Raw genomic sequence first — 22,918 nt, 5'->3', positions numbered from 1 at the left:
ACTTTCAAAGCAGCGCACATGTGCATGCATTCGGCCTGTACCCAGGGATGCAGCCATTTTATGCACGTGTATATATACATATGTTATAAAATAGCCTGGCCACACGCACATGTGCACTCACGTTTAAGTGAATGTGCGCGCAAATGGCACTTCTACCGCATAAGTGGGGGGGATTTTTAAAGGAATGCGCGCAGACGCCATTGCTCAGTTTACCAGTTCATTCCCAGCTCACCCAGTTAAGGGATGGGACTTCCAAACCCTCCCCCTAGTTTAATAGCCTTCCTTCCCCCCTGTTAGCCATGACCTTTAAAACCCCACTGATCTGCCTAGATTTTTTTGTTTTAGAACTTATACGTCATCCATAGCAGAAGAAAAGCTGCGTGGGTAGAGGACTCCGGTGTGCACCAATGCGCATAAGTATTTATGTGCAAATTTTAGGTTAAAATCCAGAAACGCCCATGCCCCACCCAGATTACACCCACGCCCTGCCCCTTTTTGAAAACTTTTCATTTCTGCGTGTAGCAGCATTTACGTGTGTATCAGGACGGCTTTTAAAATTTGCTCAGTGCGTGCCAGCCCAACATGGTCGCACATCCCCTAATTGATGTGCGCGCTGGGTTTTTAAAATTCACCTATTAGATGGTAACTTTCAAACTGGCGTGCAGACACACATGTGTACAATCATCGGCCCACATCCAGGGACGCAGCTATTTTATAACTTGTGTACGTATATGTATGCATGTAATAAAATAGCCTGGCCGTGCTCACGTGTGCCAAATTTTAAGTGGGCACGTGCAAGTGTATGCAAATGCCGATTTACCACTTAAATTAGGGGATTTTAAAAAGGATGCACGCTATCGCCATTTCCAGCTTTACCAGTTCATCCCCAGTTCACCCAGTTAAGAGAGAGATTCTCCAAACTCCTCCAATTTAAAAGTCTTCACACCCCCCCCCCCCAGTTATCCCCAACCCTTAAAACCCTGCAGATCTGCCTATTCATCTTTATTTTATAACTTACATGGCATCTGTAGCAGAAGTAAAGTTAAGCTGCAGGGGGCCTTGGTGCGAGCTGGGTCACATAAATATTTACATGCGCATCTTAACTTCACGCTCCGAAATGCCCATGCCCCACCCAGACCACATCCACGCCCCATCCCCTTTGAAAACTTCCAAGATATGCACGCCGCAGCATTTACGCACATTTCTGGGCAGCTTTTAAAATCCACTTGTTGCACTTGAGCCCAACATATTCATTCATCCCCTAATTAATGCTCATATCGGGTTTTTATGTTGAAGTATCTTTATTGGTTTCATTGGATACAAACATTGCCAAAGTAGCCAGTACAGATAAAAAATGCTAAAGTTACAATAACATGTATGAAATAGAAGCAATGCATCCCTATAATCCCGCCCTCCCCTTAACCTCAACTTGAAACTGGGCAAGTAGAACATTGGCAGAAAACACTAAGAACAGGCTAGTGGAACCTTGACAACCTCCCTTAATTCATAAACAGGCCTCCCCCATACCCCTCACCCCCCCCCCCTTTTAGGCCTTAACGAGGGAACATAATAAAAAAAAGGAACACAGGGCAGAGAAAGATCATGAAGGATTAGACTGTGTGCCTTATGAGGCAGAGACTGTATATATGCAGCCCAAGTGGAAAGGAAGGGCCTGGACTTACTCTTATCAGGTTTTTAAAATTCACCTTTTAATGCAAATTTCCACAGGAAGTCAATGCAAGGCCTTTAGGATCAAAATAATGTGCTTGAATTTGGAACGCTCTGTTATTATTCAAGCCACAGAATTCTGTATGGACTGTAAAAATTTAATGATATAAGCTGGAAGGCCAAGAAAAACTGTATCTGGAAATCGAAGCACTCCAGGTGAAGTTGTAATCGTCTGAGCATTCTGAGTTTCCAGTATAAACTTCTGGATTAAAGACTGTGGGTGTACTTTTAAGTTTAAATTGGAATCAATAATACAACCTAAGTTTTGAGCCTCTGTTGCAACTGGTATCACATGGCCGGAGAAGTTGAAAACAGAATGTCAGCACTACATTCAAAAAGGAATTGGATATTGTCTGCATAGACCTAGTAATTTAGACCTAGGCCACACAGAATTTTGCAGAGTGGCTTCAAATATATGCTAGAATACTGCAGAGAGGGAAAATCCCTGCTGTACTCCAATGTTAAGTGGAAACCAGTTTGTCTTAGATGAATACATTTATGGCTAGCCTTCCTGAAAGAAGTATAACTCTTCATAGCTAATGGTTCCATTAGAGGACCCCAAAGGCCATACCTCAAGTTATGGCTTAGGTTAGTTAACTGTTTTCTTCTGAAGTTAAGCCCCACTGAAAACCAAGATTCCCCATCAGGAGGGAGAATATCTCCTAAGGCCTGAGCGTTGTTCAGTGATTAAGTCAACATTAAAGTTATTTGTTTCTTTATAACATTGCCAAAATCTGTCCTTTCTTTTCTGCACACACTACCAGAACCCTTGTCCACTCTCTTATTTCCTCCCTCTTAGACTATTGCAACCTGCTCCTCACAGGTCTCCCGGCAAACCATCTCTCTCCACTGCAATCTGTCCTAAATTCTGCTGCACGACTTATCTTTCGCCAAAGTCGCTAAGCTCACATAAACCCCTCTTCTGAAGTCACTGCATTGGTTCCCTATCCGCTCCTGCATACAGTTCAAGCTCCTCTTTCTCACCTACAAATGCCTTCACTCTGCAGCACCTCACTACCTCTCCTGTCTTATCTCTCTCTACACCCCTCCTTGTGCACTCCACTCATCAGAAAAGTCACTCCTTATCCGTGCCCTTCTCCTCTACTGCCAATTCCAGACTCCGTGCTTTCAATCTGGCTGCGCCATGTGCTTGGAATAGTCTTCCTGAACTGGTGCGTCATGCTCCCTCTCCTGCCATGTTTAAATCCCATCTAAAGACCCACCTTTTTGGAACCGCTTCTAAATCTTATACCTGATTGTCTGCTTTTAGTCTTGTTAACTAACTTTCTTTTCTTTTTAAACATTCTTTTACTTTATACCCAAAGTCTCTTGTCCTGTATGTTTGTCATATTAGATTGTAAGCTTTATTGAGCAGGGTCTGTCTTTTTGTATGTTTGTACAGCGCTGCGTATGTTGTGTAGTGCTATATAAATGTTAAGTAGTAGTTGTATACAGCAGTAATAATCATGCTGGAGCCGATTGTGGTTTCTGACTTAACTTTACTGAGTAATGATGGAAAGTTGATGAAAGTTTTCATTTACACAATGTCATTGTTCACTGCAGTCCATGTACACTTTCAGAATTTCCAGTAATTCTGTGACTTTAAGCTTCCATTTAATTTATGATGTTGCTGATCCTTTCCAATTAATGGGGTAGTTTTAAAGCATTCTCAGAGAATTTGGTGGATAGGATTATTCCCAATTTAGATATCAAAGTCCCAGTCCCATATCTCATATTTTTAGTCTAGTTGTTCAGCACAAAGTACTTTTCTCCTCCTCCTCCTCCTTTCTCCTTGCATCCCTGTTGGTACCTGGAGGGTATCTCCACACTCTTTTCTTCAATTTCATGGTAATATATTTCTGGTTAAGACCAGATGGGTGGCACAAGCTGCCTCCTGTACTCTTCATGTCTCCTTTTACCCCAGGAATGAATGAAGATTCATTCCCCTGAAGGACGTCCACTGGATCTCTCTTAGTGAAAGACTCCTTAGGATGTTTCAGCCCTGAGACCCTGGATCTTAGGGGGCTCAGGTAGGTTGTAAAAATAAGAATTGAAAAAACAAGACAACCCAAACAGGAGGCAGGAAGGGTAGAAAACCTTCCTTCACCCTAATTCAGAAGGTCAAAAATGACTTCTTTCAATATGGGGAAAAAAGCATCCTTTCCACTGGTCCACGCCCAAGCTTCATCCCTTGAAGTCCAAGGGTCCTTCCACCATGAACCCAACAGAAACAGGAGCAGACACAGAAACATCCTGCCTGCTGAAAGGGGTAATTTAAAATCCACACCTTAAAATGGTGGTTGAACTTGTTTCAAAGAAGATGGTATAAAGTATAACATAACACTGGGTTTTATTCTTTGAAGGAATCCATCATTTCAGACTCCCACATGGAGGAGCTAAAATCCAACACTCTACTACTTCTGTTTCTCTTGGTCAAAATAAGAAAAAAAACCTTTTAGTAGGAAACCATAGAATTCTGTATACTAATCATAAATCTATTAAATTAGTAGACCTTCATTGCTGACTTGTTGTTGACCTTTTATTCCTGGTGTCAAATTTGATTACATACTACTGTACCAATACTTACTACCTAAGATGCCAACATTTTTTTTACTAATATGAAGATGAATAGTAGGGTATATGTATTATTCATAAGTAATGACGACAATAGGAATCGGATAAAAACAAGCCCTTTATTGAAACGCCCGACTCTGGCCGAGTTTCGCTCTTTGCACAGAGCTGCCTCAGGGGCAATTAATGAAACCAGGACTTGGGATTGTCAATGTAGAAAGTAGCACATAAGTTGTCAGCATGGATGAGTTCATGCGAAAACAATTGATTTTTCTTATCCACATCGCTTACACACATTCGATGTGTGTAAGCGATGGAGCCATTTTCAGACTCCATCGCTTACACACATCGAATGTGTTTGACATTACAGTTGCTATTTGTAACTCTGCTATGTGGATAAGAAAAATCAATTGTTTTCGCATGAACTCATCCATGCTGACAACTTATGTGCTACTTTCTACATTGACAATCCCAAGTCCTGGTTTCATTAATTGCCCCTGAGGCAGCTCTGTGCAAAGAGCGAAACTCGGCCAGAGTCGGGCGTTTCAATAAAGGGCTTGTTTTTATCCGATTCCTATTGTCGTCACTGCTATACAGCTCACTGGATCGGCTACCGATTTGTTTTTTGGGTCCATCCTTATTCATAAGTAATACTGTATTCCTTATTATTCATAAATAGTACTGTACCCCTTCTAGTCAAATGTAAATAAAAGTTTTAATCTTAGAGATTGGTCGGAAGGGACAGGAAGATAGGAGTAGGGCTGGAGGTCAGGAAGCTGGGGGTGGATTAAAATATTTTGGGGTTGATATTCAATGGCTGAGTGGCTTGGTAACATAACTGGAATCACTTATCTGGCTAAGTTAACCAGGATACTCAGCGGTACAGCAGTGCTGCTGAATATACCTGGCTATTTTAAAGTTACAACACACATATATAGGGAACCCTATAAATTATTTTTCAACATTCACATATTACTGTACTACTATAACAGTTTGTTATCACGATTCCTTACTTATAACAGCTGTTAATACAATACATACAAATTGTTTTTTATCATTTTATTAATTACATCCATTAATGTTTATAATAACAATACAATCACATATTTTAAAGTTAGCCAGATAAGTATATCCGGCTTAACTGTAGGACAGACCAACTGCAGGACAAGTTAGCTAGATATACTAACTCTGAATATAATTTATCCAGTTAACTCTGCTCCTCCCCTGAACACCTCCTGCACCCATGAGCTATCTAAATGGCTTTTGAATATTGACCTCAGTATGTTAGGCAACCTTAATCCCTTTAGAGGTCTATATTCAGACACAGTCCAGATAGCAAAGTTAGCCAGCTAAACTTATCCGGTTAACATTGGAGGCATATTCAATAATGCAGCCACGCTATTGAATATAGCCACCTATTTTAATAAGATAGCCAGATTAGAGCTGGCTAACTTTAGGCCAGATCTTTGACTCAACCAGCCTTAGCCAGCTAAGTCATCCAGCTAACACTGAATATTGGAGTTAGTTGGTTAACTTAGCCGGCTAACTCAACTCTTCCCACTTATACCCCTGGACTGCCCTTAACTTATCCAGCTAAATTCTAGCCATCATTATTTAGCCGGACCGCTAGATAAAGGCTGAATATAGCCGGGAAAGCCATTTAGATGGATAACTATTATGTTAAAGTATTCCAAAAAGAGCCAATTATTTTCCATTCAATTAAATCACAAAAAAACAAGGAAAAAAGAAAAAAGAAAAGAAAAATGTCACAAGGCTGTGCTCAAAAAATTACGCTCAAAAAAGTTTTTCAAAAAATTTTTGTAAAGTAAGACTGACCGTATCGGCAAGCCTGGCGACAACCCCTTAAATCATTCAACAGGGGATGTCCGGACTTCTCATCATTTACAGTCAACCTTAAACACATTAATTTTTACTATGTTTTTTTGAATGTTTTTTTATATTATTTTTTCAATTTTTCAAATGTATTTTTCAATAAAATTTATGAATCCAGAGCAAATTGTTTCTAATTAACTCAGTCCAGAGAAATTATTTCCTGTATCAGAGGACAAGAAAATAAATAACCTCGACACACGGCCGATGTTTCGCTACTGCTTCATCAGGAGCGCAATATTTTCTACAAGTATCTCCCATCTGTGTTTATTTCGCAGGGAGCATACTGACATCCTTCTTGCCCAAATAGTACTTCAAAAGGTTAGAATTGGCTTGTGGTGTCTCCCGCCAGTATTTATTTCTCTGGGAGTATACCAAACCTATATCCGGGTGTAGGAGAATTAAACCGCTTTTGAATTTCAGCGGATATAGGTTTGGTATACTCCCGGAGAAATAAATACTGGCGGGAGACACCACAAGCCAATTCTAACCTTTTGAAGTACTATTTGGGCAAGAAGGATGTCAGTATGCTCCCTGCGAAATAAACACCGACGGGAGATACTTGTAGAAAATATTGCGCTCCTGATGAAGCAGTAGCGAAACATCGGCCGTGTGTCGAGGTTATTTATTTTCTTGTCCTCTGAAATAATTTCTCTGGACTGAGTTAATTAGAAACAATTTGCTCTGGATTCATAAATTTTATTGAAAAATACATTTGAAAAATTGAAAAAATAATATTAAAAAACATTCAAAAAAACATAGTAAAAATTAATGTGTTTAAGGTTGACTGTAAATGATGAGAAGTCTGGACAACCCCTGTTGAATGATTTAAGGGGTTGTCGCCAGGCTTGCCGATACGGTCAGTCTTACTTTACAAAAATCTTTTGAAAAAAATTTTTGAGCATAATTTTTTGAGCACAGCCTTGTGACATTTTTCTTTTCTTTTTTCTTTTTTCCTTGTTTTTTTGTGTTGTAACTATTATGTTACCCATCTAAATGGCTTTTGAATATGGACTTCTTACTCTTCACATCTAAAGAACACTTTGTTACAGAACCTATTATTTTAGTAAGCTAGTTGCATGATATTGCAGTTTCATCAAAATATTCTTACTTGAAAAATGATTTGTTGGACAATAAAGCCATTGTAGAACCAACAATAGCACCTTTTGAATATTTCCCAGAAAAGAGCACTTTATGAAAAGCTGCAAAGTTATTTCTGTAGAGGTAAATCTTAGAAATAGATTATATTCTATGGCTATTGTATGAAATTTCTTACTTTTAACTTCAGATAGGTTCAGAATATCAGATGTATTATCATAGCTTAAAACTGTAATGGCCACTTCATAAATAATAATAATATTCTTTATTTACAGGCTATATTTGAGCTTTCCCAGGGAGAAGAAGACTTGATAGATGACTTGAAATTGGCAAAAAAAGTAAGACCTGCTTTTGAATTTGCAGCCAACTAATTATATAACAAATATATTCAAACTTACTGTGAGAGAGTGCCCCTAGTTTTCCCCTATAAACCTGTGCAGGACCAGGCTAGATGCCTGGTCCACCTTAAAACCCCGAAAGGGAGAATGCTATATGGGCGGGACCCTGCTGGGGAGGAGGAGCTCAGAGGGCATGACCAGCTAGAGGGGAACATTAAGAACCCAGCTGGGTTAGTGCTGCCCCATCTCTCCAGAAGTAGGACCTCCTGAACCGTTCTGGGAAGTTGTTTTGTAAAGACTATGAAGGTAGGCAGTAATTGTGAAGTTGAGTTTTCTGTTTGATTTAATAAAGAGAAATTGTACAAGAAAAGGCTGGAGTCAGTGTGCTAACTGCTCCAGCCCATAGGATATTGCTCAGCCAGTCCTCACATACAGTGTTGTGTGGGATTTTGTTTCTCTAAACCTGGTACAGAGAGAAACCCAAAGCCTCCAGAAGGAAGTTAGTTTGTGTGTGCATAGCCTGCCAGAAGTTTGAAGGCAAACACTGCTGTGGTGTGCACCAGAGCCCAGAGAAGAGAGAAGTTTGTTTGGAAGGAAGAAATGTTTGTTTGCTGTGATGCCTACCAGAAGCAGCTGAAGGCAAAAGGGTGTGACTCACAAAGCAGACTAAAACCAAGCAGTACCACTAGGACTGCAGAGCACAAAGAAAAAAAAAGAGAATAATGAAACTGCCTTTAAATTAGAGAGCTGTCAATGGAGCCTGGAGAAGAGCAGGTTTAGGTTTTTTGTGGACTAAAGAGATAAGCTCTGTTCAAAGTGAGGGCCTGTAACAAAGTATACTAAGAGCCAATGAGGCAGGTTTTTGTTTTGTTTTACCTTTTTGAAAAAAAAAAAAGTGTAGCAGAGAGAGGGGGGAAAAAAGCCCATAGTGGTGCACTGGACTGAACAGGGCGTGGTCCCTCATTAGACTAAAAAAAAAAAATCAGTGTGTGCACAGGGCCTGGCCCTAATAAGCTGAGATTCTGAAGAGAGAAAAAGCACCAGAATGTAGTAGGCTGGAAGCATGACCGAAGGGAGTCTGCAAGCATTGATGTGGCTGGCCTCCAAGAAGGCCAGAATCAGCTGCATGAGGGAGAAAGTCAATATCAGTAGCGTTTCAGATAGAGCCAGCTGTCCTGGGATAAGCTTAAAAAGATCCTGGAAGCAAACAATGCTGCTCTTGCCACTCTTACAAAGGAGAACTCACCCTGCCTGGGAGTAGAGCAAAGCACTGGCAGTTATCCTGAGAAAAGCCACTGCAGAGAACCCCGTGGGAGCACAGCAGCTGAGAGAGGCACCTGACTGCAACTCAATCCTTCAGTGGGACTCCACTCCAGAGAGCCTTGGAAGCAGCGATCCGGCCAGAGGCATACCTAAAGTATTTGACCCCTATGGTGGATACTTCTTTGGCGCCCCCCCCCCCCCCACCCCAATATATAATTTTAAAATTTCCTAAACATTGATAAAATATTTCAAAACAGAAGACACATCAAACAACATCCAATAATTAAAACTAATAAAGATTTTTTAAAAATCTCCTGCTCTGTTTTGAGAATAGTGATTTTCTGCTTTTCCATTGTTGCACTGCATACAGAATCTGGCTTGTGGTTTCCAATTCAGTTTTTGTCTGCATGTGTGGGTGTGAGAGAAAGATGAGATAGAGGGAAGTGTGTGTATATGTGAGAGAGAGAGAGAGATGGAAGAAGCATGTCTGTGTGTGAAAGAGGTACATAGAAAGTGTGTGTGTGCGGATATGTGAGAGAGAGATGGAAGAAGTATGTTTGTGTGTGAAAGAGGTACGGAGAAAGTGTGTGTATCTCATACACACACCTGCTCCCTCTATCTCTCACCAAGCATGTATGTGTGTGTATGAGAGAGAGGGAACATAGTGTGTGCATGTGCATGCGTGCCCCAGTATACAACAATCTTAGGATTGTACCTCTTACACACCCACATGCACACTTCCTCTGTGTCTCTCACACACATAATCTTCCTCTGTCTCTCTCACATACTAACATACACACACACATACCTAAATCCTGTGGGAGGACTCTTCTTAGGTCTAACGGCTCCTTCTCCTCCACTCTCTCTACCAGTCTCCTTGATTAACAGACCATTTGAGTTTGATTATTGCCCTAGTGGACTCTGGGGCAGGTGGGAATTTTATCCTGAGACATCTAGTGGAACATCTTCGTATCTCCACTATGACTCCACTATGAAATCACAAGCCAGATTCTGTATGCAGTGGAACAATGGAAAAGCAGAAAATTGATATTCCTCAAAACAATACAATCAAGAAATATAAATCAATCAGAATAGTAAAACCATACTAAAAAATATACATTTCAAAACAGCTGATGAATAGAATATTCAATAATTAGAAGCTCCTGTACACATTTTTTTAAATTTCTTAAATATTGATAAAATATTTCAAAACAGCAGACATCAAATAGCACCCAGTAATTAAAACTAATAAGGATTTTTAAAATCCCCCACTCTCCATACCTGTCACCCTGAGATTGTCGTGAACTGGCGTACACACACACACACAGACAAAGAAAATATGCTCCCTCTGTCTCTCACACACATACATGCTTGGTGAGAGTCAGAGGGAGCTTGAGTGTGTGAAAGAGAAAAATGCACAAGTTTCCTCCATCTCTCTCACACATACATACTTCCTCTATATTTCTCACACACGATTCCTGTCTCACCCATGCATGCACACACACCTTTCCCCTCTCTCACCCCACCCCTGCACACAGTCACCCTCTCTTATATATTCACAGGCACACACACACACTCTCTTCTATACACTCACTGTCTCATACACACACCCTCTCACACACTCGTACACACCTACCCACACACACACACACACACACACACCCTAGCCCTTACTCTAGGTGGTAGCATTTTTGCTGCAATGTGCAAACAATTACAGTGATGCCCCCGTCCTCATTATTTTTTAACACAGAATACCCCACCTCAATTAAACATGCAGAACTCAGACTCACTCTCACAAAATTCAGAATAAAGAGACTATAAACAGAAACTGACCCAGAAACCGCAAACTGCTACAAGCCAGTGTCTGTATGCAGTGCAGCAATGGAGAAACAGAAACATCACCAGTCCTCAAATCATTCATCAAATAATAAAATCAAGGAATATAAATCAATCATATTAGTAAAACCATACTTGGAAATATTCTTTTTATAATGATCTAAGGAACAGAATAACATCCAATAAGAGCTCATACAAAATTTAAAGAATTTCCCAAACAAATTATTTCAAAATGGCAGACACAGACATCCAATAAGTTAAACTAATAAGGATGGAAAATTCACTGTTCTCTATACCTGAAAACGTTTTATTTCCAGTCACCTGGATTAGTGAGGCAGCATAAATTTTCTTCTCTCTCACAAACACACACACACATACCCCAGACAGGTTCCCATACACTCACACATACCCCAGACAGGTTCCCATATACTCATACACTCCCCTTCCCCCTAGACAGGTTCCCATACACTCACACACCCCCCTCCCCTCCAGATAGGTTCCCATTCACACACATACCCCAGATAGATTACTCCCCCCTCCCCCATCCTAGTCAGGTTCTCATACACACAGAAATACACATACACACACAACCCAGACAGGTTCCCATTCATAAGAACATAAGAAATTGCCATGCTGGGTCAGACCAAGGGTCCATCAAGCCCAGCATCCTGTTTCCAACAGAGGCCAAACCAGGCCACAAGAATCTGGCAATTACCCAAACACTAAGAAAATCACACACACACCCCAGACAGGTTCCCATTCATACACACACAACCCTCCAGTCAGGCTCCCATTCACACACACCACATCCCCACACCCCAATAAGAGTGGAGGAGTAGCCTAGTGGTTAGAGCAGCAGGCTATGAACCAGGAGACCAGGGTTCAAGTCCTGCTGCCACTCCTTGTGACCTTGGGCAAGTCACTTTACCCTCCATTGCCTCAGGCACAAACTTAGGGCTGGATTTTCTAACGTCGCATGGCTTTCTGAATCGAGCGGTAACAGGGGGGCAAAGGGGGGGGGGGGATGGGCCTGTGAAAGCCGGCAGCGATCGCACCACCGTGGTGTTATTGCTGCCAGCTTTCGCACCCAATAGCACTATTGGGTGCGAACAGGTCTTACCTTATCGCCGCCAGAGAAGTTTCCGCCACATCCACCCCAACTCCGCCCCTATCTAGCTATCGCACTCGAAAAGGGACTTTTCACATGCGATATTGATAGAAAATTACCCCCCCTTAGGTTGTAAGCCCTCTGGGGATAGGAAAATACCTACAGTACCTGAATGTAATCATCTTTTCACACTGTGAGAAGCAGAATGTAAAAATCTAAAAAAAATAATTTAATTACAAATATACCACCGGGAGCCATTCTGCTGCTCCTCCTCATGTGCTAGCCCATGCACTAATCAAACCACGTGAGCCTAGCACTTCCTCTATGCTGATCTCATGCATCGCAAGATCAGTATAGAAAACGTGCTAGCGGCTCCTTCTTTCTTCGGCCACCGGTGTGATGGGGTCCACCAGCGGCCTCACAGCCAATTCCTCTTCCGAGCCACCAGTGCGATGGGGCTCACAGACCACTCCCTGCTCCCGATGCTGCCCCACCGGGTGTGCTACCCTGTGCAATTGCACGGTTTGCACACCCAGTGGAGCCGGGCCTGCTCACAAGACCAGACTCTCCTTTCTTCGGCCGGCAGCAGCACCGCAGGGCCTCTTCTTCGGCTGCTGGCTCTGGGAGCACTGGGAGCACCGGCGGCACCACTGGGCTTGTTCTTTGCCAGCTCCAGGAACTGGCGGCATTGCCGGCCTCTGCCACTGCTGCAGGTCCTTGCTTTTGCTGGCGGGATTTCCCCACCTAGTCACTGTTCCGCGCTATCGCAGGACCTTCTTGCCAGCGGCAATGGCACCCCTTCCCCGATTGCCACCCAAGGTGGATCGACCACCCCCCCTTTAGTATGCCTCTGGTTCCCGGCTAAGGCCAAAGCAGACCCTGAGGGGCAAGAGTCCACAACTGAGAAGGCAAATGAGCAGGAGGAGTGCCAAGGCCTGTGGCCTGCAATGACTGTGTTGGAAGTAACAGCTCATGGTGGAGCTTCATAGCTGTATCAGGAAGCGGCAACACAAAGTGCTCAGAGATGGGCAACATAGAGTGGCTGATTGGTCTAGTGCAGACACAGCAGGTAAGCCAGATAGAACTGCTGCTGCTGAGAATCTGGAGGGAGGTATCGCCATGACCCTAGAGGAAACCACGGTGAAGACTCCGGAGGGAGGCAGCGCAGAGAACCCAAAGGAGGAAACTGAGGAGAGCCCAGAGGGAGGTGTTTCAGAGAATCCAGAGAGGGAGACCACAGAAATCAGAGGGTGGCGCTGTGGAGACCCCAGCAACTGGGGATACAGATGAGCCAAGTAGTGGCTAGATGCCTGGTCCGCCTTAAATCCCCTAAAGAGAGAATGCTCTATGGGCGGGACCTTGCTGGGCAGGAGGAGCTCAGAGGGCATGACCAGCTAGAGGGGAACATCAAGAGCGTGAATTCAGCTGGGATAGAGAGGCCCCCATCTCTCCAGGAGTAGGAGCTCCTGAACCTCTCTGGGAAGTTGTATTGTAAAGAAGACTGCAAAGATAGGCAGTAATTGTGAAGATGAGTTTGCTGTTTGATTTAATAGAGAGAGATTGTATAAGAAAAGGCTGGAGTCAGCATACTAACTGCTCTGGCCCAGAGGATATTGCTCAGCCAGTCTTCACACATGCATACTTTAGTATGAGTCTATGGTATGTAAATATACCAATCATGAATGTAAAACGTGATTAAACATCAAAGCCCACAGATTTTTAGCTCTTGCATTCTTGACTAGGACATTACTGAGCCTTGACTGTAGTAGTTTTCATAGGAAGTTATGCTATGTGAATTTTTGTTGCTCATCAATGCAGTTTATAATTATTAATAAAATGTGGCATGTGGCCTAGCCCCTTGGCTTAGGCTGTAAAACTGTGCAGCAGGGTTCAGATCTCTTGTCCATCAGGGCTGGTCAGGCTTAGGCATGCCAGAAAGATGGTGTACACTGGCCCAGCTAACGGAGAGAAGGTAGCTACCATCATTCCGTGTGGCCATAATGACCAACCACAGATATGCTGTGTATGAGCCTCAGAGGATGCACCCTTCCTGCTGTCAGGGTGTAGGTTTCTTGTACCACCCAAGTATGCCATCTGTGGTAGAGGGATGTACCAGAAACAAATGAGGGGGGGTGGAGAATGGAGGGGGCAACTTTCAAATAGATTTCCATAGGTAAATTGGTATTTAACTGTGGATAAAGCCCCTTTGCATATTGTTCCTCCCATCCTCTCACCCCCTGTATACAGGGAAAAGTATTTGCACTGTTCACAGTGCATGTATTTTTCCCTATGGAGAAACTTAGTGCTACCATAGGTGAAGTTAGGATAGACCCACTAAAGTACATGTAGGATTTCATTTTTAAATCCTCATACATACTTTTATCTAATCTAGTTTGTACCTGTACAGTATGCGGAGTAAAGAATTCTGACAGCATCAGCCTGCCAGGGTTTCAAAATTACCCTTGGAATGTGTTACTGGCAATATATTTAACCTATACTGTAAATAACTTGCACATGTGATCTGTAGTTTTGTTGTAAGTCAGCCTTCTCTGGGTTTTGTTTTTTTTATTTTAATACCTGTTTTAATATTTGCATAGGCTTATCATGATCCCATGCTCAAACTTTCCATAATGACAGAGCAAGAGTTAAATCAAATTTTTGGAACACTGGACTCTCTGATCCCTCTTCATGAAGGTATAGTTTTACTATACTTTGAATATTTATTTATTTAAAATATTTATATTATATTTTGCAATGTGCTAAGTAAATTAAAATATGCAGTTTACAAATGATTGACAATTTAATATCTGAGGACGAGGATAATTGGTATTTTGCTTATACAGGATAATATTTAACTTCAGATTTCAAATCTATGAGCAAAGATAGGCAAGATGTGATTTTTTTTACTTTTTATTGATTTTATTGTTTTATTTGTATTGTTTTATGTTTATTCAGTAATTTTAGTTATTTATTTTATTAGCTTTCTGAATGTTTATCTGTAAACTGCATAGAAATTTTGATATGCAGTATATAAATTTTAAATAAGTAAATGACAGTCAAAAATATAAGTGAACATTAAAAAACATAACCAGCAGTAAATGATCAAATCAGGACAAGTAACTCTCAATCTATGCCTTTTATTTCCTGACACCCCACGTTGTCAAACTAAGACAAATAAATTATGACCTTCAGACTATAATTTAAAAACAATTCTGTTGTACGATTACTTATCTCACTTGCAGAACTATGACTTTACAATAGTTGTATTCATGATGCCAAGCAAGTACATTGTATTTTCTAATTTTATTTTGGTCAGACCTTCTTAGTCGACTTCGAGACGCCAGAAAGCCTGATGGATCTACTGAACATGTGGGCCACATCCTCGTGGACTGGGTATGGACTCTTTTCTAGTACTCTACATTGAATTAGCTTTAAAAACAAAAAAAAGCTATCAGGACTTGTTTTAGGATTTGTTGTATCTCTGGATTGAGTTCTTCTGGTTGACGAGGATAAGGAGCAACCTTGAGATCTTGTTGCTCCTTACCCTCATAAAAACAATAGCACACTTTAGCAGTCAAGAAGACATCTATTTCCTTATATAGTACATAGTAAATGATGGCAGATAAAGAGCAAAATGGCTCATCCATTCTGCCCATTTGCGATTCATGCTCTCCTGGTAGGTATGCATATAAAATTCCCAAATGCAATCCAACTCCCTGCTTGGGTCTTCCATGCTATTTTCAACCCTCCTCTCTTATCTATCCCAAGCATTGCCAAGTCCATCAACATCATTGCAGTGTTGACCTCCCTCATATCTGTTCCAAGCATTGCCAAGTCCATCACTGTCATCACAGTGCTGTCCTGCCAATGTTTTCTTTGAGCTCTGATGTAATAATAGTACTATTGTTTTGGAGTTGTAACTGCCAATCCATGCAGATTACCCAAATGCAGGAAAAACCACTTCTGTTTTGGGAAAGCATTTTAGGGTTCAGCATTAGACAGTGTTTCCCTTCCAGCCCTTGGCTAGTTGAGACAATTGTAAACAATAAAATATGGTGATTAAAAAACATTAAAAATACATTTTCCGTTTTTTTCATTTCAGCCTAAATATATTTATCCACCTGTTTGAGAAAACAAGCAGACTGCATGCAGAATATCACATTTTAAGAAAATTAAGCTTAATCCAATCAATATAATAGAACATTTGGAAGTTAGACCAAAATTAAAGCTATTTGAAAAGAAAGATAGGAAAGACCACCAGGTCATAAGAACATAAGATAAGAATTGCTATACTGGGTCAGACCAAGAGTGCTGAAATCCAGTATCCTGTCTCCATCAATGGCCAATCTGGGTCACAAGTATCTGGCAAGATCACAAAAAGTAAATAGATTTATTTTATTTATTTATTTAGAAGATTTTATATACTGATGAACGTTGGGAACATCTCATCGGTTTACATTAAACAAAATTATAGCTAACCGAGCTTTACAGAGAAAAATTGGAACCAATATACAAAATACAACAGAACGAATAATTACAAACAGGAGACAATCATCACTTAACTTACAAAGGGTATCAGCTGAAAAAAGTAAGGAGGTATTTACAGGAATAGTGCGTGGTTAAATAATATGAGGAATTGAATTACAAATGGCAAGGTGCAGAGGGAAAGCTGCTAAGCAAATGCTTGCTTAAAGAGGAAGGTTTTTAGATTGTGTTTAAATTTTTTTGGGCAGGTTTCCTGGCGTAGGAAGGGAGGGAGTTTGTTCCATATTGCTAACACTCAACAATAAGTAGTAGCTTTCCCCAAGTCCACCTAGTTAATAATTTTATGGACTTCTCCAGGAACTTGTCCAAACCATTTTTAAACCCAGCTATAATAACTGCCTCAACCACATCCTCCGGCAATAAATTCTAGAGCTTAGTGATGCGTTGGGTGAAAAATAATTTTCTCCTATTTGTTTTAAATGTGCTACTTGCTAACTTCATGGAGTATCCTCTAGTCGTTGTATTTCTTGAAAGAGTAAATAACAGATTCATATTGACTTATTCTAATCCACTCATGTTTTTATATTCCCCCTCAGCTGTCTCTTCTCCATCATATTCCCCCTCATCTATCTCTTCTCCATGCTAAACAGCCCTATTGTCTTCAGTCTTTCCGCATAGGTGAGCCGTTCCATCCTCTATCGGTTTGGTCACCCTTCTCTGTACCTTTTCCAGTTGAGCTATATCTTTTTTTTGAGGTGTGGTGACCACAATTGCACACAGTACTCTAGGTGCAGTCTCATCAGGGAGCAATACAGAGTATTATGATATTATGTTTTTTCTATTCCTTTCCTAATAATTCCTAATATTCTGTTTGTTTTTTGACTGCTGTTGCATATTGAGCTGAAGATCTCAAAGTAGTGTCCACAATGACTCCCAGATCCTTTTCCTGGGTGGTAATTCCTAATGTAGAATCTAACAGTGTGTAACTACTTTGTGGATTACTTTTCCCTATGTGCATTACTTTGCCCTTGTCCACATTAAATGTCATCTGCCATTTGGATGCCTAATGCCCAGTCTTCCAATTTCACAAGGTATTCCTGCAATTTCTGACAATGCGCTTGCAATTTAACAACTCAAAATAATTTTATCTACAAATTTGATCATCGCGCTCGTTGTTCCTCTATCCAGATAATTTATAAATATATTAAAAAGCATCGGTCCCAGTACAGATTCCTGAGGAACTCCTGTTTACCTTTCTCCACTGAGAGAACTCACAATTTAGTCCTATTCTCTGTTTCCTATCTTTTAACCAGTTTGCATTCCGCAACAGGACATTGCTTCCCATCCCATGACTTTTTAATTTTCTCAGGAGTCTCTCATGGGGCACTTTGTTAAATGCCTTCTAAAAATCCAAATACACTATATCCACTGGCTCACCATTATTCACATGTATATTGACCCCTTCAAAAATATATAGCAGATTGGTCTTGTCATTTCCAGTATGCTTAAGGAAGCATCTAATGCAGATGTTATATATTATCATTTGTGAGCTGCATCAAACAGTCTTGTAATATTGCGGGATATACATTTTTCAAATAAATTAACCTCCAATGTCAGCTAGGTTGGTCAATTATTATTTGAATAGAAATTTTTTTAATATGTGAACCTGATGTTTCGCCTGTCGGTCGCAGACCGCTGCGACCTCTCATATTCACCTCTTTTCTCCCTGCACCGTCAAGCCTGGGAAGAATGGCGGTCTCTGCTAATCCCCGCCGACCCCTTTGGCATTCCCGGGACAGCGTGGGCGCTGCCAATTGCCATCTTGGATCCAGAATTACTTAGGCACGTGCGCGCAAGGGCCTCCATTATACACGTCATGGCGAGAACCTCGGATGCGTCCCCTCCCGATGACATCAATCCGGTATGGTATGGTATTTAACCTGACCGGCCCTTGCCTTCTACAAGTTAGCAAGGAGTTCCGTCTTGCTGAATCCACCTCATTCAAGGGCTTCCTATTCTTGACTTGGTCTTGGCATCTAACGCTCTGAGTACCCGCTCCTTGGGGACTCCCCTGCGTTCCTGGCTATCCGCTCCTCAGAGGGCCTACCTGCCTGACTGCTACCAGACCTGCTTCTCAGGTCTCTCTCTCTCCTGGAACCATCTCTTGTGAGTTCTTCTACTATACGAACTGTACCTCGGACCACTACCACCTTTCCTTCAGTAGAAGCTATTCAGCATTTCTTGGGCTGCAGAGTATTGACACACCAACTACGGGAGCCACTTCCGGGTTCCGGCATCTCTACCATTTCTTCAACATCAACTCTACAGACATCCTCGGCATACCCCGCTCCGCGGGCCATTACCGGATCTGTATTCCTGAGGTGCCTACACTCGTCAGAGGGGATTCCCGGCGTACCCCACTCCACGGGTCATTACCAGATCTTCTCATCTGTGGCCTCGCTCTGGCTATTCCCCATTGCTCAGGACTGTACTATTACATCTTCAGCTCTGTGGAAATTACTTTTTCCTTCCTTCATAATAAAGTCTCTTCTTCTAGCTGTGTCCCATGCCACTGAGACTGCGCCTGCTGACGGTGAGGCTCACAGGGCTCCTCCCTGTGGGCGGAGACACCTCTCATCTCAGCCCAGGGTTCACATTCTTACAAAAACATAACATCCGATATTCAAAAAAAGTTATCTGGCTCAGTCGGATTTATCTGGCTAAGTGGCACCACTGAATATCTGGCTCTGGTCAGTGGGTGCCACTTAGCCAGCTAAATTTTTAGCTGGATAATTCGGGAGTCGGGAATGGGTGGATTGGGGAGGAGTCGAGCTGGCCAGATAACTTATCCGGGTATCTGTGGTAGGGCCAAAAGGCTGTCCTAAAGTTAGCTGGACAAACTTATCTGGCTAACTTTAAGATAGCCAGGTATATTCAGCAGCACTGCCGCATTGCTGAATATCCCAGGTAAATTAGCTGGATTAAGTGTATCCAGTTAACTTGCAGAACAGCTCAATATGGACCCTGGAATTTTTATTTTATTTTATTTATTTAATTTTTTGCAGTAATAAAAGATTTGGGAAGGTATACGTTATTTGTAATATATAGAATTTCCAAATGCATTCTTTGTGAAAGCAGAACAGTGCTCATGTACTCTGTGCCTCATCCAGATGGATGGATACGGTCTCCCTTCAATGCATTCTGATCCACAAAGAACTTTAAAAAAAGAAATTAAGCATTGATGGTTAGTGACTTCCATACAAATTAAATAAAACTAATAAGAGTGTGTAATTAAATAAACTAAAAGCACAAATACGAATCCAATAGACTGAAAGAAGAAACTGAAGGAAATTGATGTGAGCAGAACTGTCTAATGATTAAAAGTGAGAATGTATTTGAGTGGCAGTGTCTCAACCAGCCTAATGACAATACCAGTCATTCACATCATGTACAAACAAAACACAAAATGCTTCCAGTTATGCTTTATCTGAAGATGAATTGCAGAGAAAATCATAATGGTTTTAGGATTGCCAACTTTCCATTGTGAAACTTCCGAACACCTCTCACAAGAACAATATTGTTGCTGTTTATTGTAAACCACTGTTAGCTTACAATGGGCTTGCAATCAAATTTTATAAAATATATGACCTTCTACCGCACCTTTTATACTACTTTCCTCTTCTCTATCCCCACCCTTGGTCCAGCATCATTATCCCCCCCTGCCCCATCCCCTTTTTCTCTCTCACTCTTCCCTGAACACTTCTGCCCCCACCTGCATTAACAGAATAAAAACACATTTTTTTCATTTTCTATCATGTATTCCTGGAGAATTGAGCCAAAAAAATTTAAATGTTCCTAAATAACCAAAATGAAGAGCACCCTCCTAGACTATCTGATATTACCTGTATCTGGCAATTTGGCTATAAGACATTACAAGAAAAACTCCTAAGGGCCCTATATGAAATTAAGAAATCACTGGCCAGTTTTAGCCACCCAGTAAAACTGTCTTTAAAAACATTTGACAGCATTGCATCAACAAGATCTTATTCAGGTAATATCTAACACTTCATAGATTAAACAAAACATACTTGCAGGTGTCAGTTAACTACTGGAGACACATACAGAACAAAGAAACCATAAAGCATAAATAGAAATTTACAAACAAAAACTGAACTGGAAGCTGCAACAAGCCAGATGCTGTATGCAGTGTAATATTATCATTCCTCATAAAGCATCAAACAAAAGTAAGAAATATAAAACAATCATAATAGTATTTATTTATTTTTTATTTATTTAAAGTCTTTTATATACCATCGCAACGGTTTACAAGTAGGCACATAAGTAAGTTTGGAGTAAGCGTACTATAGTACATTCTAACAGGTGCCATTAAGTTTCGGTTACATTAAATCATAAAAATATGTACAAATGTTTAATGATGTAGGTTCTGGCCAGGTGTACCTAAAAGGTACTTTTACAGGTCAAAAAAATCACATTTACTGTGTTATATTATTATATTCATTGTGTACTCAATTTCTTAAAATATTGTAATGCACATTTATGTGCATAGTGCTGTGTGCCAGTGCTTTTCTGTTTATTCCAGTGTATTTTGTATTCTCCGGTCTCTTTATAAAAGGCTTGTTTAAAAAGCCATGTCTTTAGACTTCTCTTGAATGTTTTGGGGTCTCTCTGTAATCTGGTCTCCAAAGGCATTGTGTTCCAGAGTGTGGGTCCTGCTAAAGACAATGCCCTTTCTCTTACCTGGGTTAGTCTCGATGTCTTGACTGAGGGAATGGTTAAGAGAGCTTTGTATTTAGCCAGTCTGCTTTTTCATCATGTATTAGTTTATTTATGGTGCATAGTGCTTTGTATTTTATTCTTTGTTCTATGGGTAGCCAGTGAAGTTCGGCCAGAGTTTGTTATATGGTCTCGTGTTCTTTTTCCAGTTAGTATTCTCGCTGCTGTGTTTTGTAGAATTTGAAGTGGTCTTATTGTTGTATTTGGTAGTCCTAGAAAAAGTGCATTACAGTAATCGGTACTGGCGAAATAGTAAATAACATTCTAATAGCATACATTTTTCCAAAACAGCTGATGAATAGAACACCCAGTAAAATATTTCAAAACAGCATCAAATAACACCCAATAATTAAAACTAAGGATTAAAAAATCTCCTTCTCTCCATATCTGGGATCTTATGATTTTGTAGTCACCCTAAGATTGTCATGGCTTGGGGGAGTGCACACATCTTTATCCTCTTTCATTTTCACTCACTCACACACTCTCTCTTCCCCCCCTCCCCCCGCCCCACCACACACACACAAAGGCTCTTTCTCTCACACATACTCTCTCATGTTCATTCTTTCTCTCATACACACAGGCTCCCATTCCCACAGAATCGATCTCACACACATACACACTCCCACATGCTTTTTCTCACACACACACACATATATAGATGGATAGATATATATACTGTCAGGGCCTCCTTCCTCCCTTCTGGGCCTTTTGTTTGAACATTTCCAGGCCTCTTCATGGCAACCACAGGGTGGAATTTTCATCTGTGAAGGCCCCACCGGGCCTCGTTTTCAGCTACAAAAGGTAATAATGCTGCGGGTGGGGTAAACTGGACACGTATACTGTCAGAAAGACAAATAGAGAGGTAGGTGAACTACACAAAAAAAAGTGAAAACAAGAGTTGTACACAAAAAGATATAAAATATATGAATAAATATTTAAAAATAGTGATAAAATATTACAAATTTAATATCAATGACAACATATTTACAATAAAATCAAACATAAAATTATCACAAACCTGAAAACAGGTGTAAAAATTCCAAGGCACCCTAAGAGGCAGCAGAATTGGTCCATTCTATGGTGCAGTGCTGCATACTGTCCACTGTGAGCTGTGATTTCTGTTTGCAAATAAGTAAGGAAGAATACTCATTTGATCAATTCTTATAAAAGCTCATTTATGATCCAATAGTCTGCCTCTTCTCCTCTTAGCTAGGAGGGAATAAGGATGATCAATTATATAATCACCCCTGAAGCAGACATCTTGTCAAAACATGGCCATGTCTGGTGATTTGGATCCATCATTGTGCTAATTTTATGTTTGTTTTCAACTATACTGTCACACAAACATAAAGCTTCTGTGGAATAGGTGATTTTTCCTTGTGGGTAGGAGCAAATAAAATGCTATTTCATTTTTAAAACAAAATAATTGTACTTTTATTGTACCTATGATAACGGAGAGTTGCTGCCACTGGGGGATGGGGATGTGCTACCAGTACAGACATGGCCCGACGAGGCTCTAGAGGCACTTGAGCAGCACTTGAGAGTGGAAATAGAAGGGAGGCGACGAGCATGGCCTAAACTGCTGGGACACCAAAGGGACCAAGTCACAGCACACCACAGGCCCCCATTCAGAAGGGCTGAGGATCTGCTGACTGTCCCCAGGAGGTTTCTAAAAGCCATTACCAGGAGTGGAGGCACAGACACCATAGCCTCCACCAGAGCCTAGAAGCGAAAGGTGGTAATGCAGATGCCCATCTCAAAATGCACGGGCATGCCCTTGGCCGCTCCTTGCCTCCCTCGGTGCATG

The 22,918-nt window shown here is 41.1% G+C and overlaps 1 protein-coding gene across 3 annotated transcripts in view; it reads left to right on the top strand.

The window, feature by feature from the left end:
* ARHGEF3 (Rho guanine nucleotide exchange factor 3) overlaps positions 1-22,918 on the top strand; it is a 444,741-nt gene that overhangs the window by 383,675 nt on the left and 38,148 nt on the right. For all 3 annotated transcript variants that reach the window (XM_029600920.1, XM_029600921.1, XM_029600922.1), the window contains 3 exons: positions 7,563-7,625; positions 14,430-14,526; positions 15,149-15,225. In XM_029600920.1, coding sequence (XP_029456780.1) covers positions 7,563-7,625; positions 14,430-14,526; positions 15,149-15,225 — 237 coding nt within the window. The remainder of the gene's footprint in view (positions 1-7,562; positions 7,626-14,429; positions 14,527-15,148; positions 15,226-22,918) is intronic.

Source organism: Rhinatrema bivittatum, chromosome 4, assembly GCF_901001135.1.
Source record: "Rhinatrema bivittatum chromosome 4, aRhiBiv1.1, whole genome shotgun sequence".
Taxonomy (NCBI): Eukaryota; Metazoa; Chordata; class Amphibia; order Gymnophiona; family Rhinatrematidae; genus Rhinatrema; species Rhinatrema bivittatum.
This window is presented reverse-complemented; position numbering and strand designations above follow the sequence as displayed.